Source organism: Rhea pennata, chromosome 2 (assembly GCF_028389875.1).
Source record: "Rhea pennata isolate bPtePen1 chromosome 2, bPtePen1.pri, whole genome shotgun sequence".
Lineage (NCBI taxonomy): Eukaryota > Metazoa > Chordata > Aves > Rheiformes > Rheidae > Rhea > Rhea pennata.
In genome coordinates this window covers 131,018,950-131,029,954 of record NC_084664.1, presented here as the reverse complement: position 1 = coordinate 131,029,954, position 11,005 = coordinate 131,018,950, and the positions used below count along the sequence as shown (strand labels likewise).

Below are 11,005 nucleotides of genomic sequence, written 5' to 3'. Positions count from 1 at the left end.
TAGTCATTGTTTTTTGCTGGGTGGCATCTGGCTCACATAGATGCTATTTTGGAAGCTCAAACAGCAGTGGAGTATAGCAGCATGCTGTATTTCTTTCACGTCCTTCCCACTGGTATGCTCCATCCAGACAGAGATGTTTTTTCACAAAGGTTTTGCCCAGTAATATTTTTGTCAGCATGGCTGTACAAAATACATTGGATAAACTTTTTGTATCAACTATGTAATGTTAAATATGCAACTTAATTTTGCCCTGATTGTTATGAGGTATTCATACATAATTATGTCATGGGATCCCTGGCAAAATTGGGTTAATTTCACAAGTAGCACTTTGGATTTTAGTTTCTCTCCCTAATTTGTTATTGCTGTGTGTATTGTACCCCATTCAAATCTACTGTATGAAAATGTAGTACAGATTCCTAAAAGATCAGGAGCTTAATATTATGTCAAGTGCTTCTGAGGTATGCATAACCTGACTTTCACTGTAACATGTGCCCTTGGAACACGAACAAGATTCTGTCTTCTCTTTCTACTATGCTGTTTACTATTTTATTTAGTAACTTTAACTTTCATGAGGTTGGCTGGTGGCCTGATGATGAATATCCAGCCCAGAAGATCAGTAATCTGCTCCTCGTTGAACAAAATCTTGGATCAGTATAGCTGAAATGATCTTACCAGATTCACTGCTGTTGCTAACGTATTTCAGAGTCACTGCAGAAATCCAAACTTTATGGATGCAAATCATTTTCAGGTACTTCTTGGGAGTTTTCAAAACAAAACTGTCCATGTAAACATAGGGGTATTTTTCAAATGCCCAAGGTATACCAGAGTCACAATAGCAGAATGGCCTGTTCAGCTACGGGACAAAGCATGCCTGTTGCAGACAGGGACTTAAGCTTAACTTAAAGGAAATAAAATGCCTCAAATTCAAGGAACTTAGTTTTTAAAATCCTGAAATAATCATCAAATATATCCGAATTATGAATCTTCCAAAGCCTTGTAAGTTGCCTTGTTTCTTTACAGTGAAAGAGGTGTCATATAAATGGTATTTTTCTATTTAATTTCAAGGTTCTGCTTAAAGTAATGAGAGCTTTTCAAGGCATAGTTTAAACAATGTATTTTCTCCCTGTCCAAGCAGCTGAAATGGACTTAGATATGATTGTTTTCCTTAGCAGCATTTAATGTGTATTGCTACTTTTCTGAATGCAGTAAGATGCTATACGAATTTCATACTGAACCTCTCAAATTTCTGTAACATGATTTCCAAGTTTCCATTTGAGTTATTTATTCTGTAAACTGACAGAGCTATTTGGTAATCTTTTCTCAGAATAAGGCTTTTTGTGAAAAATGAGGCAGACCTTTAACATGAAAAAAGGTTTTGGTCAAACAAAAGCCTTGATACTGAAGCAGAATATTATACTGGGAAATATCAGGTGACTTTAATACTAAATACCATCCTTTCTGCTATGCAAATTCTGTGGCAGCTTCTAGTTTACCCAGTTTAGCTTACATCCTGCATCTCCTCTAGAAGAAAATAACTTCCTTCCAGACCAATACTGATAATACACGATACTGAGTGAAACTGCAGTATGATTATTGAATAGGTCCATCTTTTAGATTAAAATAATAAGTGTTCGAGTACTACACTACCACAGGGAAAGCCTCTAAAAATAAGGCATGCCTTAAGGGTCCCCCTTCAAGCTTTTAGGGTTGACGCAGAGCACTGCACTTGATCGCTGTTCTGCACAGCACCAATCCGTCTCGGTAGGATGCAGCCTGAGGGTTTTAAGTCTTGGCTTTAAGACACGTGGATGAGATCGGCGTGTGCAATAGAGGAGTCGATCCCTGAAAGCGAAGTGGAAGTTGGGCCCGGCGCCTAACGTACTGACATACGCAGCTGAGAAGCACTCAAGAGAATGATCCATTTTAAAGTGTAACTTTCTGGACCTCGCTGGTTTTTCTCAGCGTCCCAGCTCCGCGGCCAGGTCAGCCCCAGACGGCTGTAGCGCGGCCCGGCCCGGCCTCCCCCACCCCGCGGCAGGGCGGCCCCGCGCCCGCCGCGCCCCACTCCCGCCGGGGAGGGGCTGCGCGACACTGTCGGGAAAGCGCGGCGGGCGCGGCTTACGGCCCTGCCGTAAAGCGGCGCGCGCGGCTGAACCGTCGCCCTTGGGAGGCCATGGGCGGGGATGGCGCGGTCAAGGCGCTGGAGCTGTTGCGGTCGCTGCCCCGGGTCAGCTTGGCCAACCTAAGGCCTAGCGCAGGCTCCAAGAAACCGGTGAGTGCCTGCAGCTAGAAGGATGCGTCCCGGGGACTCTTCCTTTGCGGTGAACGGCAGGACCCTCCACCGCCGTGGCAAGGGGCAAACCCGGTCCTGGTGGCGCCGGCTCCGGGGCTGGCACAGGCCGCTGGGGAAACCACGGGAGCCCGGGGGCAGCGCCGCAGGGATGCGTGTGGGGTGGCCGTGTCGTGTGCATCGGCCCCGTCCCTGCCCTTCGCTTCCCTGGTGGCGACTGTGCTCACTGCCTTCCCCGTAGAGCACTGGCCGATGTGTGGCCCTAGCTAAACCTCACCCACCCGGGGCTTTACCAAGTAACTTGCAACTTCAAATAAGGAATGAGCATTTTTCTTCCCGTGTTACTTGTAACTGTTGGCGTTCTGTTTGAATCCGTACGTGTTTTTTTTTTTTTTTTTGTTTTGTTTTGTTTTTTTTTAAGTCTGACATCTTTCTTTTAGTGATTAATCAAGTCCTCAAATAAGCAAACTTAACAGCATTTGACTTTACAAAAATAAGTTCTGGAATAAAGCCAAATTTTTTGGTTGGCTCCACTGGCTTCTTAAATATAGCAATCGTGTTCTCTTTGTGACCAAATACTGTCAGTGTACTGTACTGACTAAAGTTGCCATGTAATCTGTGGTGTACACGAACAACTGCCAGAAAAGGTGATCCAGCTGTGCCTTCCTTTGAATTCAGGTGCACATTGCCACTCTGTGTTTTGTGCTGGTTGTTTTGTGGTAAGTCGTATCAGAGTACTAAACCAGCTGAAAACTAATCAGACAAAAATTAGTTTTTCATTCAGTTTAGTTCCCTGATCTGTCCCATGCAAAGCCACACAACTGCACACAAGAAATATTATGAATAAAGAAACATAGTGTATGGGTTAGGAACAAGATGGCTTTTCTTCGGTGGCAGAGATAATCTAGTCTAGCATAAAACTGCACTTGAACTCCATGCTAATTAATGTAAGTAAACTTGTATCTTATATCAGATGATATATTTCAACCATATTAATGCATTTGTCTTTCTGATTTATATCTGTCCAGGCCCTTATACTAATATTTCAGTGCACGTTAAGTACTCCATAACCTTGGAAGACTAACGAACACAGTAAAAAGTGTAAAATACCCTGTTTTGTCTTTGTGGTGTTACCCTAATGATCAGGATAATACTAAGTACCATGATGTACTGATCAGTTTCATACTGAGTTTTATTAAATATTCTGTGCAGCAGTATAACTGCATAGAGTGATTTGCAGAATTAGGGCTGCCTGGAGTTTGGTTATCTGAATGTTGAATAAAAAAACTAGAATGTGAAGAAACTTACTGTAGTCTCTTTAATAATGACTTATCTGAATTATTATTGCTCTAACAGTGACTATGCTGTGACTTAGCCTACACTAGATGATAAGCATTAGGAGTACTATTCAAAATACATTGTTGCATGTTTCCCAGTATGACTGATTGAAGTTGAGGAATAGAATGGATACAGCAAGTGTGTAAATTACATAGTACAGCTATGAAGCTAAATAGCCATCTGACATTGCCCCTTTCATATGTATTCACACTCTAGTGAATGTTAGCTTAAAAGGGAAAAACTTTGTGAGATCAAATGCATCCATCAGTTTGATGCATAGATATGATCATGCTTCCCAGAGCTGAGCAGTGAGCTGTATCATGCACGATGGAGCAAGCAGGATTCTGAAGCTTGTGGGTCTGTCTTATCCCTAGCAAAGTATGAATCAAAGTGAGCCTTGGGACTGCAAAATCTTCAGTAATTGAATAAAATCATCTTAGACAGTAGATTTTTGATAGTTTAGTTCAAAGTTAGCTGGCACTGCTTTTTTTAATAACTGTCACTTCCAACCACTCTTTTCTGTCCTTGCTTTGCTGCCTCTATTGTAATGGTATGGATATTTGCATACTCATTCGTTATGCCAAATGTTGGACTAGATGTATTCTTTCTTTTTTTAAAAAAAGATTTACCTTGGCTTAGGTCTTTGATCCTATTCACCATTTAGCCATGCAAGTGTTGCTGCTTGCATAAGGAGAAGGTGGATGTGAGAGAGCTGTTAAACTGCTACTTACGGCTACAATGCCAGTTTAAGGTGTTCATAAAACTAATAGCTTAATTTCAGAGTCTTAATTTAAGCAGAACTGAATTTTGAAATTGAATCTGCCCTTTTGATTTGTAGTCAATAGAAATTGCAATAGTTGTAGATTTTAGAAAGTCCAAGTCTATCAAATGAAGGGTCATATGTATCCATGGCATACATACTCTGTTCCCTCCACCCTGAAGTATAATTGAGTTTTCCATTGCTAGTGTTTAGAAACTTCTTTCTTCCAACTTTGAACCACTTTCTCATGAAGTAGGAGGAGATATCAATAGTTAATTCAGGAAAATTATCTGTCTTGGAGAGTGCAAGATGTTAGAGATAGAATGAGGTAGAATTCTTTTTATCAGAATATGTATTCATGTGTTTATATTTGTGGTACCTGCCTCAAGCTGTGCTCTGCAGAAATCACATTAACTGATTTTCTGACTATTTTTCCTCTTAGAAAAGAGCTTATGTTTGAACTTTCCCCCAAGCATCAGCATTTTTTCTGAATTGTTTTTTATCTCTGAAATCTTACATTTAATAAATATTAATGTCCAAAGTAGTTGACTGAATGTATCATTGCTTGTTTTGAAGGAGAAAAGACGTGGTCGTGGAAGATACAGAGGCAGAAAATGTGGTCGAGGTCACAAAGGACAAAGACAAAGAGGAAATCGCCCTCGATTAGGCTTTGAGGGTGGACAAACTCCCTTTTATTTGGTCATACCAAAATATGGATTTAATGAGGGACATAGGTAAGTTTCTCCGTACTTACTCAGAAATAAAACATTGTCTGCTTTTGTTATCTTTCTCTTGAAGCTGGTAATCTAATTTCACAAAACAGGCCTAACTGAAAATGAGACGGTATTTTTTGATTGTCAGCTGCCTTACCAGTAGAAGCACACATTTATTGTGAGATTTTTTTTTAATCAATTGATTTCTTGTTTTACAGCTCTTCTGATGTGCCCTCTTCTCTGCATAATCCTTCATGTGTAGCAGTCTCCCCTTTCTCCTATAGCTGAGTGCCTCTTCCCTCTGAACTGCTTCTCCATATGTGCTTGCTTTTTTCTCTGCCAGGTTTCACAAGGGTCACCCCATTGACCTGACTGAAAACAGTCCCATTGACTTCAGTGGACTTATGTGAAGGTGTTAGGCATGCAAGTATAATTCAAAGTCCATTTTGTTGTTTCTCTGTGCCTTCTTCACCTTAAGCTCTGACCTGCTACTAACCAAACAATTCTGTTTCTCTTTGTTTTCTGCTTTCTCTTGTTTTCTACTTTTTTAGCACTAGAAAACTGATGTCTCTGTTTGTCTCTGCTCTACCTTTTCCACCTAGTTCATCAAATTCTTTAATATCAGATCTTTTGGGTGAAGCTGTTAAGTTGTCTTTCACCATTGTTTTACTTGGGCATTCTGTCTTGTTTGCACTTCTGTCCTCTTTTCATGTTGTGCTTGCTTGTGCCATGTCTCTCTTCCAGCTTTTTAATGATTCTTCTAAAGTGTCTTTTCTTAAGTCACTTTTCTCAGCTGTAGATCTGCATACCAGGATTGTTACCATTTCCTTCAGTATATTGACAGTTATAATACTTTGATTTTTTAAAAAAAAGTTATTTCCGTTTTTAAAATCAGCATGCGCATGACCTGGGTCACCAACCATTCTGTTGCTTTTAGGTATGGTCATGAAAACTGCTCTACCCATACACTGCTGTTACAGGCAGTGGTAACAGAAATTGCCACAGTAATAAGCAATAGTAAGATATTCTTTTGGAATGTAGTATAGTCAACCAGATAGTTCTAAAATGAAAGAACTAATATATTTATTCATAAATTGCTATGGTTACAGTTTGATTTCGTGTTGTTAATATAACTTCAGCAGATAGCTGTGTATTATTACATTTCCATTCTGTGTGCATGCAGTGTAACTTACTGATCTGTTCTCATTATTTTCTCTGCAAGTCTTTCATAGTTTGAATCACACTTCAAAACTGATTTCCAAATACTGTGATATCCTCCTCTTTGCTTAATTTGTTGTAAAAGTGAATGAAGTGAGGTGAAGAGAGCTTGTGGATGTGCAGTCCCAGAAAGGAAATGCTGTAGAATGCAGATACTGAGTTTCTTATGTTAACAGTGGTCACAAGTTTGTTAACAACAGCAATCAAAGCTTCCGCGATGACAGAAAATTAGCAGCATCCTTCTGTGTTTTAATCACGTCTGGCAGCAAGTTGTAACAAAAAGAGTGTTTTTTTTTTTTTTTTTTTTTTCCCCAATGTTTGCAAAATTCCAATGCCAGGCTACAGTAATTTTTTTTCAGTTAACATTATACATTAAGTTGAAAGACAGTATTGTAGCAAGATGGGAGCATCCTGAACTATGTCTCCAGCTATTAATATTCTTTCTGTCCACAGTAATATTTCTCTACTTTTTTCAACTTTTCCTCTATTAGGAGCTGTCTGATAGTGCCAATTCTGTTGCTTGTTTTTTTTTTTTTTTTTTTTTTACTGTGTGCAGCTTACCATTAACAGAGATCAACTTCTTTTCTCGTTTTCTACTATCACTCAAATTTCCAATAACAGCAATCAAATGATCATATGAGACAGTTTTGAGCACCAACATAAATGGTATGGAGTAGTTGTAGAAACTAGAATTGGAAAGCTGCTTTAAGAGTTGGTTGGTTTGTTTAATAAAGTTAGAATTTTATAAAATGTAAAAGTAGATTTTACTGAAACTGATGCTATTGTCAAAATATTCTTGTTTCTTCTTGGGATATGGGTTAATGCATACTTCCCGAAAGTTTTTCTCACTTGATAAGTATTTTGAGGCTGATTCAGTTTAATTCCTTTGAGATGTAAGGTACAGTGTTAACACTTTTTAGGTGTATCTTGTTTGTTGGATAGAAGCAAGCCATGAAGGAGCATGGATTGTCTATGGTTTATATTATATGACTAAATTGTGATGTTGTTGGCGGGGATAGCAGGGGATGTCATTTTGTTGTCTGGGGTTTTTTTGGGGGGGGGAGGGGAAGGGGGCAAATTTTCGGAATGTATCACTGAACCTACCAGGCTGGACTGCCTTTGGAGGTGGTAATTATTCAGATTCTTGTTGACTTGCCAAGAAATTCTGGCACTTTTATTTCTTCTCTTCTCTCTGCCCTCTCCTCCCTTTCTTCCCGAAAGAAAAGAAAAAAACAAACTGAATGCATAATGGGCTGTAACTAGAGCTTCTAAGTTTAATTTAATGCAAATGTAGTTTGGATCTATTTTGAAAAAAATAGTTGGTATCTTTAGGAACAGGTAGAAAATGGAAAATGCACTGTGTTCTGGCTGACTAGTTCCTCTTAAACCTTGAATTTCTCTTTTTTTCCAGCCTCAGACGTCAGTATCAACCACTCAGCCTTCAGAGGCTGCAGTACCTGATTGATTTGGGCAGAGTTGACCCCACACAACCGATTGACTTAACACAGCTCACTAATGCCAGAGGTGTAACAGTACAACCTCTCAAAAGGGATTATGGTGTCCAGCTGGTGGAAGAAGTAAGCATACAAGACAGGTTTATTATTTTATTTTAAGTAATGTAAAGCATTGGGTTTTCAGGTGAATTCTTCTGCACCAGGCTGTTTTATTCCCCTTTTCTCTCCCTCTGTTTTGGAAACATCCTTGCATCTATAAATTACTTGCTCTGGATTTTTTGTAATATTAAATCCACTAGAGGGCACTATGTGTTAGCAAGAAAATTAGGTGGTGTCTTAGACTTGGAAAGCTCTTTACAAAGTAAATAATACTAAAGAAGCACATACAGAGCAGTTGAGCAGGTATTTTGGAACAAAACAGGACTAGAATGTACTGAAAGAAATTACGGACATTTTGGAAAGGCAAATACTTTAAAATTTGATCCACATGACTGAATTTGGTTACCCTTGTTGGTGCAGAGAGAAGGCAAATCATAATATTTTGCAGGGGTTAGTATTTATTACAACTTTTCAGAGAAGAATAAATGTGTTCCTCAAATTATTCATTTTAATGTGTGTTGAAACTTACAGGGTGCTGATATTTTTTCAGCAAAAATAAACATTGAAGTACAAAGGGCATCTGAATTAGCAATTGCTGCCATTGAAAAAAATGGAGGTGTTGTTACAACATCCTTCTACGATCCAAGGAGTCTGGGTAAGAATTTTCCTTCATTTCTGTCTTATTTTTCTTGAATATTAAATGATCCAAATCAAAGCCTCAAATGTAAGGTTTTTGTTGTTTTTGTTTTACTGTTCACCTCTTTAGCCCTAACAGTATTAATAATCATTTACCAATCAGCCAGTTCCATTCTGCATTCTACAAATTAGCTTGTTCTATAAATAGAGGAACAAATAAAGGATAATTTCTTTGATTTTCTCTTTTAACTTTCCCACATATTTTAATAACCCTAAGAAAGTTCAGAAAAAAATTACATTTAAAAACACTGTGGATGTTTATATTTTTAATTTTAAATGTTTTTCCATAAAAAGTGAGGAAATAACTAATTTATAGAAGCTCAGAATCATTCCAGTCAAAATGGCTATTGTTTTCAGAACACTTTCACTGAAGAATGTGATTTGGCTTTGCTTTACTTGAGGCTGCATCCTGCCTAATACTCATTTATGCAGTTTTTATTGACATTAATGGAGTTTTTGTCATGACTGAAGTAGAGGACAAGAGGGTAGACATTTTTAGCGTGCAAAATATTTTACCTTGAGTTTATGCAAGTTATTTTTTTCTAAACCATTAGAAAAAAAATCAAAATACTGAAGTTAAATGGATCTAGAATGTAATTTACCAACTGTGGTAAAACTTCAGGAAGAGAGAGTCTTACAAATGACTAAAGAAGTGCACATGCTATTGATTCTTTTTGTAAAATACTGACAGAAACAGTAAATTTGACGTTTATTGATATCACTATGTTAACAGTGGTACAAATATACTGTTCCTAAGCTAGAAGTCAGTGCTTTAAATCACTTGGCATCTTCTAGGTTAGGTTATTGTATCTTTCCAAAGTAGGCATTCTAAACATGCTAGAAATTATGATTCATTGAGATTGCTTTAACTGATATTTCTAGCAATGGGATTATTTGTTTGGTTAAATGAAACTTGTAAAACAGTATCTCATTCTGAACAAGAATATTCTTAAGAGTCTTCTTTCACTTGTTTTTTTCCATAAGTGAGATTAATAATTTATTTAGCCAAATAATACCCTCATTAAATAAAATTTCATTTAATGTTTTTAAACAGTGATTATGAAGCATAGTATCTAATTTTTTTTTTTTTTTCTGCTTGTACACAGAAATTTTATGTAAGCCAGTAGTATTTTTTTTGCGTGGCCAGCCTATTCCAAAGCGAATGCTTCCACCTGAAGATCTAGTCCGTTACTACACAGATGCCAGGAATCGTGGGTATCTGGCAGATCCATGTAAGGTTACAGAAGCCAGGCTTGAACTTGCCAAGAAATATGGTTATGTCTTACCTGACATAACTAAGGATGAACTCTTCCAAATGTTAAGCACGCGCAAGGATCCTAGACAGATTTTTTTTGGTCTTGCTCCAGGATGGGTTGTAAACATGACTGACAAGAAAATCCTGAAGCCAACTGATGAGAGGCTGCTGAAATACTATAGCTCATGAATTCAGGGTTGGAGACAACTGCAGGTGTACAGGAAACATCTGGGTATGAAATAATGGCTACAAAGTGGGTTTTTCTTTTTTTTTTTTTTTTCTTTTTTTTTTGACTTCTGTTGTACTAGACAAAACAAATTTTTATGTAATCTACTGATATAGCTGTCATTTTTTTTTGTTGTCATAACACAATGTAATGAAAAGTCTTAACTTTGGAAACAGTGTAGAGTCTGATATGAATAAAGTGTGTATTTGAGCACTTTCTCTTGCAGTGATTTGCCTGTTACTTTCTCAAAGTATTTTAGTGTTGCATTTATTTTAGAAGAGCGTTCCACAGAGTAGCTTGACCTAATACTTATTTTTTTTCCACAATTTAAAATCTCAGACATGACGGTACAGAACTAATATTAGTGTTACGATTATATCAGAGTATTATAATATTAGTATACAAAACATTATCTTGAATACCTCTGAGAGGTAGACCATCCATTCTTTTGGTAAAGAAAAATAAATATGCCGTAGAACAGAAGAGTTTATCTATTATATTTTTTGAATTCTGACACTGCCATCAAGTGAGCTTGAAAGATCTTGATTTTGTGTCCTGCACTCATTTCTTCAGATAATACCCTTGAGAAAGATGTTAGACATTATTACTATGCATTGATATTTTAAGATTCATCTGGATGCCTAGGACTGGACATATGGGACCATGGATCAAGATTGAAAGGTAAGAGAAGAGACTAATGTATTAGAACTTGATCTGACTCCTCACAAATTAATGAGATGCTTCATAATTACTTCAGCTTCAATAAAAGCTGAGTTTGGCTTTAAAATAGGGATAATTTGGATATCAGGATGCAGGAAACAGACCGGAAGATCAGAACACAAGAATAAACTTTGCTTTCCAATTTTTACATGCCCTTGGAAATGCTACTTACGGTTTCCTGTAGGTGCCAAGCCGTCCCATCTTGTAGGGAAAACCCTTGGAGTGGCAGTCTCCTG

The 11,005-nt window shown here is 37.8% G+C and overlaps 1 protein-coding gene across 2 annotated transcripts; it reads left to right on the top strand.

Moving 5' to 3' along the window:
* The first annotated feature begins 2,140 nt into the window (after window positions 1–2,140).
* Window positions 2,141–10,267, top strand: MRPL15 (mitochondrial ribosomal protein L15). 2 transcript variants are annotated; one of them, XM_062568224.1, is made up of 5 exons: window positions 2,141–2,272; window positions 4,965–5,122; window positions 7,731–7,896; window positions 8,404–8,527; window positions 9,675–10,267. In XM_062568224.1, exons 1-5 carry the CDS (start codon window positions 2,174–2,176, stop codon window positions 10,010–10,012), a joined length of 885 nt encoding a protein of 294 aa, XP_062424208.1. In that variant the 5' UTR covers window positions 2,141–2,173; the 3' UTR covers window positions 10,013–10,267. The 2 variants fall into 2 exon arrangements, with proteins under 2 accessions (XP_062424208.1, XP_062424209.1); XM_062568225.1 differs by lacking the exon at window positions 2,141–2,272 and adding an exon at window positions 3,184–3,237.
* Window positions 10,268–11,005: the final 738 nt, after the last annotated feature.